This window comes from Schistocerca piceifrons, chromosome 6, assembly GCF_021461385.2.
Source record: "Schistocerca piceifrons isolate TAMUIC-IGC-003096 chromosome 6, iqSchPice1.1, whole genome shotgun sequence".
Lineage (NCBI taxonomy): Eukaryota > Metazoa > Arthropoda > Insecta > Orthoptera > Acrididae > Schistocerca > Schistocerca piceifrons.
The window spans coordinates 390,834,191-390,857,486 of NC_060143.1; the positions used below are offsets into that span (position 1 = coordinate 390,834,191).

General features: G+C 39.1%; 1 protein-coding gene across 4 annotated transcripts in view; it reads left to right on the plus strand.

Annotated features, from left to right (window-relative positions):
* Positions 1 to 22,329, plus strand: part of LOC124802513 (mesocentin-like) — a 629,570-nt gene extending 607,241 nt beyond the window's left edge. For 2 of the 4 annotated variants that reach the window (XM_047263347.1, XM_047263348.1), the window contains exons 15-18: positions 5,027 to 5,137; positions 6,976 to 7,176; positions 10,727 to 10,919; positions 20,991 to 22,329. In XM_047263347.1, coding sequence (XP_047119303.1) covers positions 5,027 to 5,137; positions 6,976 to 7,176; positions 10,727 to 10,919; positions 20,991 to 20,998 — 513 coding nt within the window. In that variant the 3' untranslated portion in view covers positions 20,999 to 22,329. The remainder of the gene's footprint in view (positions 1 to 5,026; positions 5,138 to 6,975; positions 7,177 to 10,726; positions 10,920 to 20,990) is intronic. The other 2 variants (XM_047263349.1, XM_047263350.1) reach the window with 2 other exon arrangements.
* Positions 22,330 to 23,296: the final 967 nt, after the last annotated feature.

Below are 23,296 nucleotides of genomic sequence, written 5' to 3' on the forward strand. Positions count from 1 at the left end.
TTTCCTGATGAAGCAACCGCGGGTTGCGAAAGCTTGAAATTTGTGTGTGTGTTTGTGTTTGTTATTGTCTCTATCAACGTACCAACACTTTCGTTTGGTAAGTTACAGAATCTTTGTTTTTAGATATATTTTTCCCACGTGGAATTTTTCCCTCTATTATATTCTTAGCATTAATTATTTAATTGGATAGATAAAAAAATCTACTCACCAAGCGGCAACAGAACACACACATAAAAGACCGTTGTGATTGGCAAGCTTTCGGAGCCAATGGCTCCTTCTTCATGCAGAATGAAGAGGAAGGAAGAAGGGGGAAAAGGACTGGAAAGGTCAAGGAAAAGGGGTAGGTTTTGGGGAAGTCACCCAGAACCACGGGTCAGGGGAGACTTACCGTACGGGATGAGTAAAAAAGACTGATTGTTGGGGACTGCCTTAGACGAGACTTGAAAACCTGAGAGCTTAAAGGTGGAAGACAGGGTTATATGAAAGACAGAGATTACTACTAAAATATCGTGCACGTTTTAAAAGAGTGAAAAGATAAATGTATTGTGCATAACAGAGGTGGGAGGGGGGCAGTGAAAAATAGACAAAAAAGAAATGAAACATGTAGAAAACTAAAACAGAATGAAGCAAAGAGTAGTTACACTGAAGAAAAGCTGAGATGGTAGAAATCAACATAAATTAAGGCCAGGTGGAAATTATTGTTTGTTCCATATAGAAACTATAACATTCACCACATTTCATTTTATAAATTTCTTATTGTATAAATAATTTTATTTTATGCGTAGTGTGTCTGACCATTTTACCTACTTTGTTGTTTGTGGGAAAAAGTGAAAATTATGGGCTGTTCTATCTGATATGGTATTGTTATAAGTTAAAACAATGTATTTCATTATTTCTGATTCTCTTTCATGTTAATGTTATTTATTTCACTATATTGTTATTTTGTACAGTTTGTCTACCATATCAGTACTGTGGCCATTAGTTGTTGCTATATGTTTTAGCATACATAACTCTTTGGTGATTTCGTTCTGTTCTAAAGGGAGGTTAATGATTCGGATGGTCACGGAGTGAGAAAAGGCCTTCTTATGTATTTCTGGGTGGCATGAACTGTTGGGGATTATGCTGTCAGTGCAGGTTGATTTCAGGAATATTACAAATTTACAAATTTAGGGGTGTCATTGTCATTCTGTATGGGCTTGCTTGCCCCCCCCCCCCCCCCATTTTTTTTTTTTTTTTTTTTTTTTTTTTTTTTTTTTTTTTTTTTTTTTTTTTAAAAAGTCACATAGTAAAACCAATATTGGGTTGTATACTATTAGAGTGTGAAAGCATACTTTTGATTTCAGTAATTGTGCCATAAAAGAGAACAAGAGCATTGTCTACATACCTCATATAGTATAAAATTTTCCTAGTGATAGTAGTAAATATTTCAAAAAATTGGTTCTCTGTATGATTTACAAAACTAACTGCAGGACACTAGCAATACAACTGCCATGGCAACTCCATCTGGTTATGAATGTATCTTATATTGGAATTTAAAATAATTGAAAGATAATATCAGTTGTAGTAATTTGGTAATTTTATCAGCTTAGGCTATTCCAATTTTTTAATATATGAGTGGGATCCTTTTTATATTATCAGTGGTTTCTATTGTGTATTGTAGATGCTTGAAAATGAAACAAATACCAAAGCTGCAATAGTGACATCTTAAAGCAACATGACATCATTTAAAAAAAATTATAAAAACTGTGGATCCATATTAGAAGAAAGGATAATTTATGTTCCATAGTTTTAGATTATTTAAATAATAGGTATTTTTGTGTAACTGACAGTAGGTATATAAATGCATCAAAATATGAGTTACCTGTGCTCAAAACACATCACTTTGCATTAAATTAAAACATGCCATTGTGACTAGTAGCAGTATACCACAAATAAATGAGGACTATCATATCCAAAATCCTACCCACATCGTCCAAGTTAGTATTCCAGCACCCAGCCTACCTACAGAATGTCCTTGCCCAGACTTATTCCAATCTTGCACCTACTGGGTCATTCCGTTGTGGCTGGCCCAGGTGCAAGACTTGTCCCATACACCCACCCACCACCTCCTACCACAGTTCAGTCACAGACATTTCATACCCAGTGAAAGGCGGGCCACATCTGAAAGCAGCCGTGTTGTACAGGGTGTCCTAGGAGGAATGGTCAATATTTAGAGATGTGACGAGAATGATTATTCAAAACAAAATGAGTGTAGTAGATATAAGCTCTAAAATGCGTACCTTATGAGCTTTGAGCACTTCTTCATCTTTGATACAGTGAAATACATCTCTTCTGCTGAGAGGTATTTGCTTTCTGTATTTCAGGAGAAGATGGTGCAGACCAAAACACCAAGAAATTTTGTGGTAAACAGAGGCTCTAAAATGCATACCTTAAAAACTATTAGCACTTGTTCAGTAGAAGAAATGTGCTTCATAGTAGTGAAGATGAACAAGTAGTTATAGATCTTCGGATATGCACTTTCTAGCCCATGTTTAGAGGACATTTTTTTCTTGTTTTGGTTTATACTGCTATCTCTCAAAATATGGAAGCAAAGAGCTTGCAGTAGAAGATACTTGTTTCACAGTATTGAAGATGAAGAAGTGCTCATGTCTCTTAAGGTATGTATTTAGAACCCAGGTTTACTAGATGTTTTTGCTTTGAATGATCGTTCCTGCCATATCCCCATATATTGACCATTCCTCCTAGGACATCCTGTACATCAGCTATGCTGCAATTACTGTGCAGCAAACTATGTGCATGACAAGTAACCAGCTGTCTACTCAGACGAATGGCCACCACCAAACTGTGGCAAACTGCAAACTTGACCATCCAGTTGCCGAACATGCTGCACACCACAGCACAAATGACAACAGGTGCTTCAATATGCGGGATATTTGGATTTGCCCTTCCATTACAAATTTTCTGAACTACACAGGGGAAAATTCTCTCTCAGTGTATCCTGCACTCGCATAGTTCCCCTGGCCTAAATCTCCGGTAATCTGTTTCTGACTCTCTCACCTTACCTTGTCCCTTCTCTCTTCCGCCCACATTACTCCTTCCCCATCCTGATCATTTACTGCCTTCTGCCACGACTCTTCTTCCCCCTTTGTGGCCACTCTCTCTCTCTCTCTCTCTCTCTCTCTCTCTCTCTCTCTCTCTCTCTCTCTCTCTCTCTCCCCCCCCCCTCCCTCCCTCCCTCCCTCCGCCCCCTCTCCCTCCCTCCGCCCCCTCTCCCTCCCTCCTTTTCCACCCATATCCTTTTCTCTCTCGTCTCCCTCCACCACCCCCCTCTCCCTCTTTCTGTCTCTCTTTTATGTCCTACCTCATACTCTTTTCATCTTGTTATGCTGTGGTTGAGTCAACTGTTGAAAGACCTGCGACTTTCTCACTGCCGCCTTCTTGCATCATTCCCTACCACTTCCCACCTCCTTCAGTCCAGAAAACTGCTTTCAGTAATCAATAATCAGTCTCACTGTGGCCAAGGGAGTGTCGTTTTGATGTCTGTGTGGTTGTGTGGCGAAGCTTGAAAGGTAATGTGAGTATTATTTTCTGTTACCTGTTTCTATGCTCCACACATCAGTTTATGCGTTGTTTCTTCCAGGCGTTTTCATTATTGTCATACATTCAAACAGAGATAGAAAAAGATACTTTCTCTACTGGCTGACATTGTATATAGAGAGGGACAGAAATGCTAGTTTTCTGAAACTGGTCAGATAATATGCATTTTCCCAATCTTATTTTCTTATCACTAGGTTCATATTCTTGATAGTCCTTGCACATCAGTTTATTTTTTCTACAGGTATTCTTACCACTAGCTACTTCTAATCCCTCACTGATAAGACATACTCAATCAGAGAGCCACTTGTCGGATGACTCATGTTACGTTTCAGATGGCATCATGCATGGCACTGTTTCCTGTTTATATGTTATTGTGATGATCACTTAGCTGCCAGTAAGGATCAGCCAATGTGTACTAGTAATATACAGGTTTTGCTGCATAAGAGCCATGACCTTGATAGCTCCTTTTTCACAGAAGTGATTTGGATTTTGTCTCATGTATTCCTTGAATATTCCCACTTTCTTCAATACTTTTGTCTCATTTACCAGATGATGGAATTGCTGGTCCTGAATGTTAATGCTTTTGTCAGCTTTTGTTATTGTCTTTTTCTGTTGCCTCCTGTTAACTAGAAAGTGTTTTTATTTGTCTGCAGTTCCATTTTGGTGATTATTTTCTTTAGACAGAACACATATCAATTTGTGTCTGTTTTGTAACTTATATTGATGACTTTCCAGTTTCATGCACACCCTCTTAGTCTTTTATAATTGTTTCTTATAACGTGATTGTTTTCCATTCCTCTGTGCCTGTTCTGTTATTTATATTTAAGTTTTTCTTTCTCTCTAGCCTTTTCTTTCCTGTGTGGCTTTCTTGCTGAATGGTCTGATACTCTTGTAAAAAAACACAGAATTGTTGTCACTATTAACTAATATGTTTTGTTATTTTCCCACAATTGTCTTCTGCCTTTATCTGGTGGGGTTAGGTCATTGATGCTAATTATGTTAAGCATATGCCAACATTATCCCTCTTAACCTGATTTTCAAGTAAATTGCTAACAAGGAAAATTTGGTTCTGGAGCCTCAAAATCATGTTGTGTTTTACCAGTTCCTGTTGATTTGACCCCTGCGAAAACTTCAGATGTTTGTAGTAATTTTAGTAATTTATTAAAATTAATAACATTCATGCTTGCTATAGAGCAATTTTATATTTCCCTGGTTACTGTATTCAGTGTCCAGTCAAGCAGGAAATTATATTACATATACCAGAAAGAAAAGCTAGGAAGGCCATCCCCTTCCCCTTCCAAAAGAGAAATACGAGTCTCCATTGCTTTTTGCTGTTTCTGCTCTAATGCTACACACTCTGCCCTGATCCTTTCCCTGCTTGGCTTGCTGTATGGCTAATGGTATTGCTGCATGCCTTCCACTTTCTTAGCAGTTTTCCAGACGCTCAAGTACAAGCTCTGATGACTCTGGAACACCTGTGGATCTGCTGGACGAACCTGAGGATGGTCTCTTCTATGCCAATGGTGGTGCCAGACTTCAGGTAAGCACTACAGTGTTTCATCTCTCTTATTCTGATTACAGCAGCATATGTGTCCAGGTGAGACCACTCCATAGTTCCTCTCACAGGACTTACTCCCATCTCATCAACCATAGTACAGAAATTGTAATGAGATTGTATTGGTCTTTCTTTTCTAAAACACATTTCTAGTAAGTCTGGTATCACTAGATAGTACTTTCTTGTGCTGAATGACTGATACTTCTGAGTGCTGCACCAAAGACTACAGTTCAGAAACCAGTGTGTACAGGAATGTTAATTTTATCAGTAGCAAGATTATAATACGTGCACTAAGAGCAGTTGTGGTAAATGTAAGACCCCCATTTTTGGAAAGATTGTAGCAGTTTTCAGTCCATAATTTCAATCCAGATGTGACAGTTTACTTTGCACTGTTGCAGTTCTCAAACTAAAAAAAAAAAAATCTTTTGTGTATTAATGAATAAATGTGATAATGTGAGAAAAATAGAATATAAAGGATGTAAGTTACTCCCTTAGATTATTATCGTTACTATTGTTATATTAAATGAGTTAATTTTGATGCAGAAGATGACTCCAACACCATCAGTGAGCTGTGAAATGTAAGATTTTTTAATTTTAGTTCTATTGAAATTGTATAATACATTTTGTGTGTAACAGACTAATCCACTGTTAAAGAATTTCCTTGCTATTGCTGTGTCTTTTAGCACCCTGCTTGCAACTAACTTCAACACAAACAATACAAGCACACATGAAAAATTGTTAGGCAAAACTGTCATTGAAGGTACTACATTTTCATACTTTATTATAAATAATTTTTTTGAGTTTTGTGAAGTAGCTTCAAAATGTCCAATTCCTTCAAAGCAAGAAATTATATACCATCGCTAAGATTTACATTAATGTGGAGACATTGAAATTCATTGAATATGTCCATATTAACAAGAGCCTGGATGAATTGCTATAAAACAGAAAGTCCGTGTTGCAAAACCATTGTAAATTATGTCTATACGTATATGTACTGATTATCAGATTTTGAGGATCTTTCTGTGAGTGTGCATAATAACCGTAACAACTTGAATTCATTTATCTCAATTCACTACTGATTCATTTGTAATAATTTTTATTAGCATATAAATAAACCTTGAGAATTTAACTTATCATCATCAGTTCATGTGACGTATCTTATCTCAATTCTCAAAACATGTCTGTACAGTAATAAAAGTTGTTACAAAGTGTCTGAAATGAATTATTGATGCCAAATAAGTTATCAGCTTTGTTGAATTGTTGGTAACTGAGAGTACTGTGGGTATTTCTCCTGAGGAGTAAAACAGTACAAGTGCAGGAGACTCAGTTGGACAGAGGGTAGAGGTATTAATTTTGAGATTGTACATTCGTGTCATAATGTCACATTAGATGTAACGTGTTTTCTTTGGTGTCTGTGGAGTGATTCTGTGACTATGAAAGTGTGTTTGCCCACGTTTATCTTATTGTATACTGGTGTGGTTTTATTTGAAAATCAAGTGATTATGTCTTCCCTGACAGTTGTACTGAATTTGCGACTTTCCCTGTGTGATACTTAACTCTTTAACTGCTCTGGACATGTTAACGCGTGCGCCTTTGTAGCTGTCCCTGTGTGCTCCGAATGTAGACACGTTCAGAGTACCAGGTAGAAGGACTGGTGGCGTAGGTAAACACATTCAGAGCGCACAGGGACAGGCACAAAGGGGCGCGTTAACACGTCCAGAGCTATTAAAGGGTTAACAAAAGTGATTTGCTTATGATTGTATAATAAATAATTTCTTATTCTGCAAGTACTGATTACAACTTTTTTCTTGATTGTGTAACAGCCCATTGTGCCAACTGAAAGTAAAGTGTATAGCCAGCCAGGATCTCCCAGCACAACCAGTGTAACAAGCACAACAAAAGTACCTGTTGTAGCTACAGAGACACGTAAGGTAACAGTCGAAGAAGGACCTTACAGTGCCTCGGGAGAGATCGTCAGTTCTCAGACCATCTCCAGCAAAACGAGAACTGTTGAGACAATAACGGTGAGAGTCAGAAGCAATACTGAGCACGGTGTTGTAACTATGATTTTTATTAATCTTTCATTAGGCACGTTCTATTTTTGTATTCTGTACTTTTCCCCTCCCTTGCTTGGTATTTATGTGGTTTAACAGATTATTTAAACATCCAGTGTAACATGAGTTTGTCAATAATTGTTTGGTAGTAGTGGCTTTTTTCTGTTTATGTGATTTTAACCTCCTACAGTTCTTTATGTATGTGAAAAAAATCAATTTTCACTGTGGTTTGGTTGCTCATTAGTTTTTAGATCACCCTATATCTGGGTAGGTCAATAAATTTCATTCTTGGACAATACTATGGGTGTAAAACATCACATAAGACTATTCATAGTTAAGCACTGTGAGTTCATATACATAGAAAAGAAAAACTGAAGAGTTAACTTCATAAGGAACAATTGGTGAACACTCTTTTTCACTTTGGTTTCTTCATCCTGCTTCCCTCTCGTATCATTTAAAGTGAATGGAATTACTAATGCATTTATATTTACCATGATTTCAGTTGTGTCAGCCACTAACCAGAAATGAAGCTGTCCAGATCACTTAATGTATTTTCTTATTTATAACGTCTTTCACCCACTGCCATTGTCAAATTCAAACTTAGAAGCTGTCAAACAACATTCAGCATCAGTATGATTTGAAAGTGTCCTCTGATATTGACTGATGAGTTGATAATGACACTAACTTGTTTTACTTGTTCAGAGTTTTGATCTGATACGGCAGTAGCCAAAACGATGTTGAAAATAAAGAAATATGGTAAACGATTGAGGCAGCTTCATCCACAAAATGTCCACAGCGGTTACAGAGTCATTAAGGAAATTTATTTCCTTTATTAATACTAACCAAAAAGCAACAACCATAAGATTTTGACAGTTAGGTCCCATGTTGAGTTCTCCATACTCCCAAGGGTATCTCCTTGTATAGATATGGAATGCGCTCATCATCTTGATGCCGACTGAGGAGCTACTTGAATGAGAAGTAGCACCATCATGATCTGGAAAGTGTGCTAAGTGGCTTCGAGAGCAGTATTCTGACCACATGACTGTCCATACCACATCCACATGATGCCATAAGGCAAGAGGATGACATGGCAGCTGGTAGACATCCCTTGGGCCTTCATGACCTGGACAAGGAACTTGCACAAAATAGATAGGAGTAATGTTAATATGTGTATAAGGAAAGATAGTGCAAGTGGTTTGTCATCCATTTATCAGGTTTGGATGTTGTTTGTGAGAAGATTGTGTTATGCCATATGTAAGAAGGAGAACAACACCAGCTGGATCACAGCCTATGAACAGGCCAAGAAAAAATAATTTGATTTTATTGGCAAATTTGATGTTACTTTTTGTCAAAATATTTATTTTTTTGCCAGATTTGTTGTTGTTTTGCAAATCAGTTAATACTTTTATCAAATTTTTTATATTTGCCAAATTTGGTGTAGATTTTTTGACATATTCGCTATTTTTTTTTTTTTGTGACATTTGTTATCATTTCCTGCCAAAGTCGGTGTTGCTTTTGCCAAACACAATTCATTTTTTGCCAAATTTGGTCTTTTTTTACAATTTGGTGTTTTTTTTCAAATTCAGTGTTATTTTTTTGGAAAATGTAGGTTTTTTTTGCAGATTGGTGTTATATTTTGCAAAATTTGATGTTTTCTTAAAAATTCAATGCTTTTTTTTTTGGCCAAATTTTGTGTTATTTTTTGCCAAATTAATGTTTTTCTTTTTTTTTCTAAATTTGATGTTCATTTCTGGCCAAATTTGATGTTATGCTTTTGCCAAACTCCATGTTTTTACCAAATTTGCTGCTTTTTTGCCAAATTCTGCATTATATTTTCTGTTTCAGTGGACATCAAAGTTCATTAAGTGGTAAATTTTAGGATTATATATGAATGTTACTGTTGAGAGATAAGATGTCAAAATGCAATTTTAACATTCAGTAATTGTCAATTATGTATAGTAATAAACTGCCATTCTCAGGTTTAAACATTTTTACATAGCAAAATTACAAATTTTGCAGTCTCATAAAGATTGCAGATTTTGTTATTGTTCTGAAAATTGCTTATTTCTAATTATAGTCTTCAGAAAATTTTCCTGTCCCTGCCTGTTGAGATTGGTGTTTCTCATTCCATGATATTGCTGCTTGCATTGGTCAGGAAACCTCGAGTGACATGTGAAAGGAGGGCCATACTTAATGTCTTGTAGGATCTCAACATCTTCGTGAGACTGGCGCCTGAAAGTACATACATGTTTTTCTCTTGGCAGTGCAGGTTGGTACAACTGCATCATGTACCTTGAGTCGGTAAATGGGTTTGTTGCAGCAAGTATACACACGGACAGTGTGACCATGGACTGTCAGCACAGTGACCATTGTGGTGGCTTGCATCAACATGGCAGCAGAGAGAGGCGTGCCGAAAGTAATTATGCTCCTGACATCTGTATAGCCAATGGCTGTGCTTTATTTCTGAGGTCTCTCTGACATTACCTTTCACAGTATTATGCAGTATCACCTGTTGTATGTACTGTCCCTACCTATCTCAGTACAGTGGGTATGCAACTGTTGTGATGGCCAACACATACTTTTAAATCTTTCGTCAAATAAAAATATTGCTGAACTCTGGCATAGAATTGAAGTAGCATGGGTAGACATTACTGTCTGTCATCCGAGGTCAGTTCAACTTGATGCCCAGCCGGATTAGAGCCACTGTTGGTGTACTTTATTTCATATCCCATGTACTTCCAAGTCAGATTTTGTTATTTACTATCCTTCCAGGTGATGCAGTTTCAGTGGCTAGTAATGTATATGAGAGTATTAACAACTTGTAGCAATCCATCTCCGTATACTGTTCATTTGCGAACAATTAAATCTTTTTGTCAGATGAACTGTGCCAAATTCGTGCAGCAGGAAATCTGCTTATCATCAGTGTACCTGACAGATTGAAAATTAACTTTATTCTGTTAGTACATCTTATTCATTACTTAGCTGTTGACAGCTTGCTGTAAACGTACTGCAGCTGTTTAGAATGGCTTGTTCCATTTCTGACAACTCATGTAGTATCATTAACTTGGGGATACTGTTTATGAGATATAATTTTATGAGGGAGAATCTGATAGTTGTTGCTGTCAGCTTCTCTCTCTCTCTCTCTCTCTCTCTCTCTATTTTTTTTTTTGCTCCCCCCCCCCCCCCCCCCCCCTTCCTTGCTCTCATCTCACATATGTCATTTAAGTATATTTTGCTGAATCAGAAATAATTGTTGGACCATTATTCACTAAGTTCTTCCATTTGCTTCATTGTCTAATAAGGTGACATCAGGCAAAAGCTTAACATCCCACAATTTAGATGTCATGAACAAACTGTACTGTGCCAGTTCCTAAACACATGGCAGAATGGAATGGGACAAATCCTTGCTTTCTTTAATTTTTTATGAAAGAAACTTAATCCAAATAGGAGAGTATGATTTTAGCAAACTTTGTTATTGATATCTAGTTGGTTTTTAAATTCTACCTATTTTTTATTGCAGTACAAAACAGAAAAAGATGGAGTGGTAGAGACGCGAGTGGAACAGAAAATAACTATTCAGTCAGATGGTGATCCTATTGACCATGACAGGGCACTAGCAGAAGCTATTCAAGAAGCAACTGCCATGAATCCTGACATGACTGTTGAGAAGATTGAGATTCAGCAACAGCAGCAGCAGCAGCAAGGGGCTCCAGGTAATGTTCCATGTTACCAATTCAGAAATGATATACTAGTTTTTCCATACACGTGGAGAATGAATAAAACAAATTAAAGCATTGATTATAATAGAGGGAAACATTCCACGTGGGAAAAATATATCTAAAAACAAAGATGATATGACTTACCAAACAAAAGCGCTGGCACGTCGATAGACACACAAACAAACACAAATATACACACAAAATTCTAGCTTTCGCAACCAACGGTTGCTTCGTCAGGAAAGAGGGAAGGAGAGGGAAAGACGAAAGGATGTGGGTTTTAAAGGAGAGGGTAAGGAGTCATTCCAATCCCGAGAGCGGAAAGACTTACCTGAGGGGGAAAAAAGGACAGGTATACACTCGCGCGCGCACACACACACATATCCATCCACACATTACAGACACAAGCAGACATATATATGTTGCCTTTACAAATGTCTGCTTGTGTCTGTGTATATGCGGATGGATATGCGTGTGTGTGCGATGCACAAACAAACACAAACATACACACAAAATTCAAGCTTTCGCAACCAACGGTTGCTTCGTCAGGAAAGAGGGAAGGAGAGGGAAAGACGAAAGGATGTGGGTTTTAAGGGAGAGGGTAGGGAGTCATTCCAATCCTGGGAGTGGAAAGACTTACCTTAGGGGGAAAAAAGGACAGGCATACACTCGCGCGCACACACACACACATATCCATCCGCACATACACAGACACAAGCAGACACAGACACAAGCACACACACATATCCATCCGCACATACACAGACACAAGCAGACATTTGCTGCTTGTGTCTGTGTCTGCTTGTGTCTGTGTATGTGCGGATGGATATGTGTGTGTGCTTGTGTCTGTGTCTGCTTGTGTCTGTGTATGTGCGGATGGATATGTGTGTGTGTGTGCGCGCGAGTGTATGCCTGTCCTTTTTTCCCCCTAAGGTAAGTCTTTCCGCTCCCGGGATTGGAATGACTCCTTACCCTCTCCCTTAAAACCCACATTCTTTCGTCTTTCCCTCTCCTTTCCTCTTTCCTGACGAAGCAACCGTTGGTTGCGAAAGCTTGAATTTTGTGTGTATGTTTGTGTTTGTTTGTGCGTCTATCGACCTGCCAGCGCTTTCGTTTGGTAAGTCGCATCATCTTTGTTTTTATATATATATATAACTTACCAAACGAGAAAGCGCTGGTATGTTGATAGACACAGTAAAAAACACACAAACACACACACAAATTTCCAGCTTTCGCAACCCAAGGTTGCTTCATCAGGAAAGAGGGAAGGAGAGGGAAAGGTGAAAGGATGTGGGTTTTAAGGGATAGGGTAAGGAGTCATTCCAATCCTGGGAGCGGAAAGACTTACCTTAGGGGGAAAAAAGGACAGGTATACACTCGCACGCACACACACACACACACACACACACACACACACACACACACACACACACACACACACACACACACATCCATCCGCACATATATAGACACAGGCAGTGATATGTAAATGCAAAGAAGTTGGGCAGAGATGTCAGTCGAGGCGGAAATACAGAAGCAAAGATGTTGTTGAATGACAGGTGAGGTACGAGGGGCGGCAACTTGAAATTAGCGGAGGTTGAGACCTGGTGGGTAACGGGAAGAGAGAATATATTGAAGGGCAAGTTCCCATCTCCGGGAAGTATCCAGATAACCCGGACGGTGTAACACTGTGCCAAGATGTGCTGGCCATGCTCCAAGGCATGTTTAGCCACAGGGTGATCCTCATTACCAACAAACACTGTCTGCCCGTGTCCGTTCATGCGACAAACTTGTTGCATTTTTGAAGTTTTATTTAACACTATAAAGTGGTTATGTGCATTACTGCTTCTTAATTGCAAAAATATTCTGGAGGAGAAAATTAGAAAACTTCTGTGAAAACTGTGGCATTCATTTCCTCATGATAGTCACCTTTATCCTGCTACGTTTTTCCTATCAGTGTGTTTGTTATTTTTAAGCTGTACTGTCCATTCGACCATTTACTAGCACCAAACATGCATTATTCGACATCTTAGCAAACCACAGTGTCTTCAAATGAAATTTTCCTTACAACATGCAGATAACAGCACTCCAGGCCGCTGTACCACTTCTCTCAATGATTAACTTCCGGTACAAAAACTTTTTGTGCCAGAAACCAAACTTGTGAAGACAGTTTTGAAGAGACAACTTACTCCCATTAAATAATGCTGCTTATTTGAAGCTTCAGAGAAGTTTGCTTAAAGTAGAATCAAACAATGGAAAATCCAGGACGGAAAAACAAGTATGTCAAAAGGATAGGTTGCTTTTCACCACATAGAGGAGGTGTCGAGTGGCAGACACACATTGAAAAGACTGTTAGATATTGTTAGCTATCAGACTAAGTCCTTCATCAGATATAGACAAAACAAAAGAAACACACACACACACACACACACACACACACACACGCGCGCACGCACACGCACACGCACACACATGGCCACTGTCATGTTGTCTTCGAGCACTAAGGCCCAACTGTGACTGTGTTTGAGGTGAGCAGCAATTTTTGCTACGGTGGTCGGTGGGAGTACAGAAGAGTTGTAGGTGGCGAGGGGGGGAGGGATAACAGGATGATGTTGGGGTAAGGTATTAGTGCTGCATGTGGAAGCTTGCAGGGACATGATGGGGACAGGATAGTTGGCTGCTAGGGCATTGAGAGGATGTGCTTTGGGCAGGGGGAGGGGGGGGGGGGGGTTGGCGGCAAGACAAGAGGAGAGGTGTAGAGAGGGATAGGGATATGTAAATGCTCTGGCAGGATAGAAGACATTCATAGGACTGGAGTGGGAACAGGCAAGGGGATAGGTATGTGGAGAACAGGGACTAGCAAAGGCCAGCGGGTAACAGGAAGGAAGGATCTGTTGCAGGTATGGTTCCCACCTGTGCAGTTATAAAAGCTGTTTGTTGGTAGAAGAAACCAGATAATGCAGGCTCTGAAGCAGTTGTTGAAGTCAAGCACATTATGTTGGGCAGCACACTTAGCAACTGGGTGGTCCACTTATCTCTTGGCCACAGTTTGGTGGCACTATTCATGCAGACAGCCGGCTTGTTAGTGGTCATGCCCACATAGAATTCAGCACATTGGTTGCAGCTAAGTTGGTAGCTCACTTGACTGCATTTATAGCTGGCTCAGTGTTCGATGGTGTGGGAGCCACGTGTGACAGAACTGGGATAAGGGGATGTGGGAGGATGTATGGGACAGGTCTCGCATCTAGGTGTACTGCAGTGAGACGAACCTTGGGGCAAAGGGTTTTAAGCAGGAATGAAATAGGAGTGGACAAGGATATTGTATAAGTTGTCTGGGCACTGAAATACCATATTGAAGCATGGTGGGGAGGATATTTCTCATTTCTGGGCATAGCATGAAGTAGTCGAAACCTTAGTGTAGAATGTGATTCAATTGCTGCAGAGCTTGGATGGTACTGAGTGATGAGTGGGCTGCCCCTTTGTGGCCTGGCAGTGCCAATGGGGGGATGGAAGATAAGGCAGAGGAGGGCTTTTTCTGAATAGGATGGGGAGGATAATTTTGGTCTGTGAAGACCATAGTGAGATGTTTGGTGCACTTAGAGAGAGACTGCTTGCCACTACACATCTGACGACCACAGGTGGCTAGGCTGCACGGATGTGACTTCTTGGTGAGAACCTGGTGGCAATGCTGAAGGGAAGGTATTGTTTGTGCTTGGGAGGGTTGATGTGCAAGGATGTACTGCTCCTTGAGAAGGTATTGATGTTATAGAGAAATATGGGTAGGGTGTTCTCACCCTCGGTTCAAATCGTGAGGATATCATCAGTGCATCTGAAGCAGGTGAGGAGTTTTGGATTCTCGGTGGTTAGGAATAATAATAATAATGGCATGTGACGAGGGCCTCCCGTCGGGTAGAATGCTCGCCTGGTGCAAGTCTTTCAGTTTGACGCCACTTCGGCGACTTGCGCGTCGATGGGGATCAAATGATGATGATTAGGACAACACAACATCCAGTCCCTGAGTGGAGAAAATCTCCAACCCAGCCGGGAATCGAACCCGGGCCCTTAGGATTGACAGTCTGTCGCGCTGACCACTCAGCTACCAGGGGCGGACGGTGGTTATGAATGATTCCTCTAGATGGTTCATGAATAGTTTTGTATAGGATAGTGCCATATAAGTGTCAATTTGACTACCACAGATTTGTTTGTAGATGATGCTGTCAATCGAGAAATAATTGTGGGTGAGGATAAATTTGGTTATGGTGACCAGTAAAGAGGATGTAGATCAGGAGTCAGTTGGGGGCTGAGAAAGTCAGTGTTCAAATAGCATTTGTTTAACATAGGGCTTTCATTGCTTGTAATAACCATACATATGTCTACATATTGCAACATGCTGGAATGCACCCATCTTCATTACCGTCTGTCTTTTTTTCTTGTCACTTTTCCCATTAGAGAATGACTTGATGATGCTTCATCAGTCTTACCTTCCTTTCTAACCTCCTCCTCCTGAATTTTCAGCACTGTAATTGGCGACCTTGACCACAGACTTGAATTCTCGTTCCAACCCTCAATATTTGTATTCTCAGACAACATCTTTAACAGCAAACCCCATGTTCATAAGTGTGAGACTGCCTCTCAAATGAAACTGATACAAAAACACACACTCTCTCTCTCTCTCTCTCTCTCTCTCTCTCTCTCTCTCTCTCTCTCTCTCTCTCTACTCGTTTAGTCGGTTCGGACTCTTCGTGACCCCATGAACCAAATCACGCCACTTTTTCCTGTCTTGCACTTTCTCCCGTAGACCTTCCAGGTTGGAATGCATTGCTTCTGTGATGCCATCGATCCATCTCATCCTCTGACGTCCTCTTCTTCTAGTTCCTTCAATCTTCCCCATCATTAATGTTTTTTCCAGCGAGGCATGCCTTCGCATTGTGTGTCCAAAGTAGGTCAGCTTTTGTTTTAACATTAGACCTTCCAGGGAGAAATCTGGTTTTATTTGCTCCAATATTGATCTGTTGGTTCTCTTTGCAGTCCATGGAACTCTAAGAAGTTTCCTCCAACACCACAATTCGAAGGAGTCAATTCTTCGCCGTTCAGCCTTTCTAATGGTCCAGGTCTCACATCCATACATCACAACTGGAGAGACCATAGCCCTCACAATATGGATCTTTGTTGCTAGTGTTATATCTCTGGACCTTATAACCTTGTCAAGGTTTGACATCACCTGTCTACCGAGCAACAGGCGTCTCCGGGTTTAATGGCTGCAGTCGCCATCAGCAGAGATCTGAGAACCGAGATAACTGAGTGTGGTCACTACCTCCATGGTTTCTCCTGCTATATCCCATGAATTGGTAGGTGTAGTTGCCATAATTTTCGTTTTCTTCACATTCAGCATAAGACCGGCCTTTTCACTTTCGTCTTTCACCTTCAGTAAGAGTGTTCTCAATTCTTCTTCACTTTCTGCCAACAGGATCGTATCATCCGCGTACCTGAGGTTGTTTACATTTATTCCAGCTATTTTAATTCCTGCTTCTCCTTCATCTAGCCTCGCATTCCTCATAACATGTTCTGCATACAAATTGAACAAGTACGGTGACAGTATGCAGCCTTGCCGGACCCCTATCTGAATATTTATCCATTTCGTTGTTCCATACATAGTTCTCACCGTGACTTCTTGGTCAAGGTATAAACTCTGTATCAGATGAATAAGGTGATCTGGTACACCCATGTTTTTCAGTACGTTCCATAATTTGTTGTGATCGACGCAGTCAAAGGCTTTGGCGTAGTCAATAAAGCAGAGGTACACATCTTTCTGGAATTCTCTCGCTTTTTCCATAATCCACCGAATGTTAGAAATTTGATCTCTAGTTCCTCTTCCTTTCCTAAATCCAGCTTGTTCTTCTGGTAGCTCTCGATCTAGATATTGGCGAAGTCTATTTTGTAATATTTTCAACATAACTTTACTAGCATGTGAAATAAGTGCGATTGTTCAGTAATCTGAGCATTCTTTAGAACTGCTCTTCTTTGGAATGGGGATGAATACTGATCTTTTCCAGTCTTCTGGCCACTGCTGTGTGATCCATATTTTTTGACATATTGAGTGCAGCACTTTCACTGCATCCTTTCCAGTGACTTTAAACAATTCTGCTGGTATTTCATCATGTCCACTAGTTTTGTTATCAGCCATATTTTCAAGGGCCCACTGGATTTCGCTCTCCAAAATATCTGGCTCTAGTTCTAAATTAACATTAACATCAGCAGTAGGAGCCCTGCCACTATGCAGTTCTTTCTTGTATAGGTCTTCTACGTATTCTGCCCATCTTTCCTTAACATCCTCTGCTTCACTCAGATCTTTCCCATTTCTATCTTTATCATTCCAATTTTTGCCTGGAATTTTCCTTTAATTTCTCTAATTTTCTTATAAAGATCTCTTGTCTTCCCTGTTCTGTTACTATCTTCAACTTCCTTGCACTGTTCATTAAAGAATATATTTTTATCTCTTCTAGCTAATTTCTGAAAATCTTTATTTAATTCAAACATAGCTGATTTATCTCTCTTGATTTTTGCTTTCCTTCGTTCTTCTGCAACTTGCAGTGCCTCAACTGATAGCCATCTAGCCTTCTTACTGTTCCTTTTCTTGGGAATGTGTTTCTCTGCGGCCTCCTTGACAGTATTAGCTTCTTCTGTCCACATCTCTTGTGAGCTTTTGTCCTCCAGCTGTAATACATTAAATCTGTTTTGTACCTCTACAGCGTAGTCGGAGGGTATAGAGTTAAGGTCGTATCTGCAAGTTGGGATACTTTTTGCTACATTCTGAAGTTTCAGCTGAAATTTTGCAATCAGGAGCTCATGATCTGATCCGCAGTCAGCCCCAGGTCTTGTTGTAGCTGACTGAACCGCACTCTTCCACCTCTGATTGCAAAGTATGTAATCAATTTGGTTCCGGTGTTGGCCATCTGGTGGAGTCCAGGTATATAGGCGTCGTTTTGGTAGTTGAAACAGTGTATTAGTAATTATCAAAGAATTTTCTTGGCAGAATACTAGGAGTCTCTGTCCAGCTTCATTTGTTGTACCAAGACCATATTTCCCTGTTATACCTTCTACAGTTTGATTTCCCACTTTTGCATTCCAATCTTCAACTATGAAGACGATATCATTTTTTGGTGTTGACAGTAGTAATTCTTGTAAATCTCCATAGAACTGGTCAATAATTTCCTTTTCAGCATTGGTTGTTGGTGCATAAACTTGAATTACTGTGATGTTGAGGGGCTGACCTTGGAGTCTAATGGACATCATTCTATCATTTTTATATTTGCATCCCATTACAGCTTTTCTCACTTTATCACTAACTATGAAGGCTACCTCATTACTTCTGTTGTTATCGTGCCCAGAATAATACACCATATGGCCATCCGAAGCAAATTCTCCCATGCCAGTCCACCTCATTTCACTTATTCCCAATATGTCGCTGTTAATTTTCTCCATTTCTCTTTTCACTATGTCTAGCTTTCCTTGACACATGGATCTTACATTCAATGTTCCTATGCAGTGCTTCTCTTTGCACCATCTTACACTAGTTCCCAACAAAAGCTGATAAAGGGAGAACACCTGAAAATTCTGCACTTGAAATGAGAGCTGAGGAACATGCAAGTAACTGATGCTTGGCAGTGTGTACAACCTTTTACTGATGGGTTGGCGACAGGGTCACATTACATGCAGAGATATTTGCGGCACAGCAGTGGAAACAGGTTTGTTGTTGCTCTTACCGAGGCAATGGCATCAAGGCCCCTCTGTCAGGTGGAACTGTTTAAATTCTCAAGGTATTTTAATCACATAGTAGTTAACATTAACACAAGTATTTCCTTCAGAGATGATGTGCCACCTGGAGGAAAATATGTGAAACTTATGTTACAAAACTTTGCTGTGCAGAATTTTTTTGTAGTTTTATTTCAGAAACTTCAGTTGAGAAGTTACTTATTTATTAATTTATGACAGTGAGAAATCCGTACAATGAGTTAGTCATGAACTTCTCTCAATACCTGCATAGTACATTTTTAGTATTTTCATCAAACCATGCTATGGCAGGGGGACTCTGACATGTAATGGCAAAAATAATAATTGGAAATAAATGAGCAATGAGGATACATTCATTAAGTTTCCTAGGATTCACCTTCTTGTTCAAGAAAGTGGCCCTTGGAAATAAAACATAAATAATCCAATTACAGTACCACCAAACTTTCCAGAAATTAAAAAAAGAGATTAGAATGAAATTTGACCAAATCATGTCTGTTCCTAGAGTACTGTATTGAATCAGAGTATGAGCTGCAATATGAGAGTAATTGAGAAGAATAAAAATATACACAAGAAGTAGAATGTCAGCGAAAAACAAGTACAACATTTCACACACATGACTATGGAAAAATGGATTAATTAGCTGGATGGAATGGGCTGTAATGGTATTTCCAATAAGATACAAAATCTAATAATAATAATAATAATAAATCATGAGACTGTTCTCATTACTATGGAATTATTTTTAAAGGTGTATTAGTGTGTATGTGTTATTTACCTTGAATGTGTCCTTACACATTCACCAAAATTGATCAATTCATTGGTGGTGGGTGGGCAGTTGACTACAAATATGTTCTTGCAGTCCACTGGAAGGCATAAGTAGTGAAGTTCCCACACAGCTTCGCAAGAAATAACAATCGAAAATGCTCTGAGTAGACATGTGCAAATGCAGGGGTGTGTGCACCGGGTAATGGATGTATTTTGAGAGCAATTGCTATTAATTGAACATATTCGGTATGTATTCTAAATGCTAGCTCAGTCTGATTTTTGTTGTATCACCTTTAACTGATTAAAAGAACACTTCGGTAAACTGCTTGTCTACATTCACAATTGATAGAGTTTGTTGGAATTTGTCTCAGCGTAAACTCACAGTAGAGGTCAAACACAGTCATGAACTAACATGCCATGATAAATGGGTTCGCAGTAATGCAGGCAGTTTCTCCCTCTTTGTCAAACCTCAGAAGTACATCAGCCAGGGGATGGAGATTGTTGGGCCAACCAGGAAGGAGATGGAAGGCCAATGCCATAAAGAGGATCAGTATATATGTGATGCTGTAGGTAAATGACACAAGAGCTATTTGTAATGATGACATGTATCATGAGTACTTAACCCTCCAACCATCAGCGAATTACCGATTTTTCTTTATAAAATCGCAGACCAGTTTCATTTGATAATTAGTATAGTTCAAAGATTGTAACAAGAAAACCAAGACTTAATTTAGAAGTGATTTTTGACTGACATTTAATGCACATAATTCAGGAAACATGAAAATTTGTGTTCAGTGTTATAAACACAGGAAAAAGTTTATGGTAATTTTTGTTGAGTTTGGTATATTTTGAAGTAAGGTTCCATACACAAGCTCGCAAAAATGGCTACAAAATTGCTGGCATGAGACTGTATATGTGTAAGTGTATGGGTGATACTTGAGGATGTGTAAAAAAACTCCCGACATTCTAGAGCAACAGGAAAAGACTAGATGGGAAAATAGTGGCTCTTGATGTTCTAGAGCAACCAAAAAAGATTTGACAAGCAAATAGTGACTTTCGACGTACAGACAGGCTATAAACTATATCCAGTGTGATAACAATGTGCCCTGCAGGATCACTCGGAAAGAGCTGAATGCAGACATGCACGTTGCCCCTGGCTGAAGATAAGACATCTTTTGTGATTGGTAATTTTAGCATAAAAATAATAAAAAGATGAAACATGCTTTTGCTCCATCGATTATTATACAAGCTATACCTAGAGCACTGTTGTTTAATTAATTTATAAGGTATTTAAAAGCATATTTATGTGTAACAATATTGTGGCCCTGCAATATGACCTACATGCACTGCCAAGGGGAACCACCAAATTATCCCTAGGGAGTGGGAGGGGACAAGTTATTATTGGTTATTATGCCTCTTGCTTATGCACCCTATGACTAATACTGCTGTAATGGATAGCTGATTGATAAATTTGCTTATTCCTTTTGTTATTTCTTGCTCTTGTGTTTTCAGGGCCCTGAAGTGACTGAACAGCCACCTGTGAAAGCACCTTGTGCCACCTGGCTGGCCCCTTCACTGCCTCAGCACAGTTTTGTCCGTTCTACATTATCATCAGAAGTTCAGCAAAACTCAGAACAATAACATATATATATATATGTTCACGTTTGTTTTATACATACACGTTGTTCTTCAGTCTTAGATTTTTGACACATATTGTGTGCAAAATTATTGTAAAATCTCAACTTTTTGTTAATTAGCTCTATTTTCTCCCTTTTTTATGCTGTGTGTGTGTGTGTGTGTGTGTGTGTGTGTGTGTGTGTGTGTGTGCGTGCGTGTGTGTGTGCGTGTTTTCCATTTTGTATTTACGACGACAGCTTTTTGCTTTGTTTTCTAGCAGTCACATAATGACTGCCTTGCAGCATTTTTCATTATATCACCAATGCTGAAGAATAAAAGGCAGGTACTGCATTCTTACAAAATTCCAACTTTCATGCCAGTGGAAAAGAGTAAATATATATAAGTTTTGAGTGCAATGGCTAAGTTGCAAAATAAACTGGAAAATCTGCTTTGCCTGTATTTGATAATCAGTGGTAGTGCACATTCAAGAAGCTTCTTTCAGCTTCCTTCAGAATACTGGGATGGAATAAATATTACAATCAATATTGTTGACATGTGGTCAAATTCAGATGTTTAGAGGCTGGACTGGTTCAAAACTGTATGTGAAAGAAACAGAATAAGGATTAAGTAAATGCAATTCAATCCCAGTGCTTACACTTGTGATATCCATTTTAGTAGGATCTGTGGTATCTTTAGAAGTTGAACTGCAAGATATCAAGAGGAGCGCCTTTTGTGTTTGTGGCAGGAATATTGCCTTCTGTTGCTTGCCATGCAACATTTCAGACTGAATGCAGAGTTTATTGCCTAAAGTGCAACTGACCAATAAAAAGATTTATTATATCTTGAAAAGTCTAAACAAGTTGAAATGTAAAATATATATATATATAATATATATAAACGTACAATGAGCAAGACATTCCAGTTACTTAATTGACAAGAACTTGTTTATATTTCTTTTACTGATAAAATGAGCCATCACAGAAACATAACTGTGAAGGTTGGCATTTGTCCTTTGTGTGCTAATGGCAGCTAGTTCCAAATATTGTTTCCACTTTTTTTGTCTTGATGCAGAATTTGCCTCCTACTAACATGTTCACGGACTGTAAAAATGTATGTTGTAAATATTTATAATAATGGCACATTGATTGTCAAAAAGGTGGAATCGTCATATGCTTGCCATTCAGAGTATTTGCATAGCACTGCTTCTGTTATCAAAATAAATTTATTGATTGAATATATTTTAGTTTCATTTCACTCCATATTTATTGTAAAGCATTCAGTTTATTTAGGTAAGTTATATGTGCTGCAAGTATTTCTCACTTAAAATACTGTATTGCAGTGTGTTTTTCTTAAAAAGTCCCACCTACAAAGGAGTAATACACATTCACATCTGCATAAACACCTTAGATTTCTTCTGCAATCTTTTTTGTCTCATACATTGCCAGCCAGTGACCGAGGTTGGTTAAAATGATGTAGAAAATGTGCAGCTTGCACATTAAGGCTAGGCTGTTTTATGTAATTTGGTAATGATGGAGTGTAAAATATTTTGTCGGGCAGTGTACATACCTCAATGAAACTGATGATGGTAACAGCACAGGATGATGATGGAGTGTAAAATATTTTGTCGAGCAGTGTACATACCTCAATGAAACAGAACATAGTTTCAATCAGGCACAGAGGACGATATGGTGCCGACCACATGCCATGTAATCCTCTACCATAAGGCATCATTTGTATGTGACGTGGAAGGGCATGATGGAGTAGCTTTGCAGTTTGTCTCATATGAGGCTGATTGCAACATCATCATGCTCATGTCTCCTCCCAAGGAAAAACCAGGGTAGTACCAGGAATTGGACCTAGTCCTCTGTGTGGCAGTCTAGGCAAGATGACCACTCAGCTACTAAGGCATACTTTTTATTTATGTAGTTTCTGTAAATTAAAATAGCTGTAACAGATGAAATTTGCTATGAAACTAACTTGTAAGAGTACCTATTGAAATTCGGATAGCTTTAATTCAAAGGACTACTCATACCTCATCTACATCTTTAAGCTCACCGGGAAGTGAAATATTACAATAACAGAAAATCCACTGTGGCTAAACAAGAAATGGGAGAAAGGTAACCACTCACCTGTAGCTGATTGATACATGGGTGCCATGGCATTGATACAGACACATTACTACCTTTCGAATGGTTACTCAC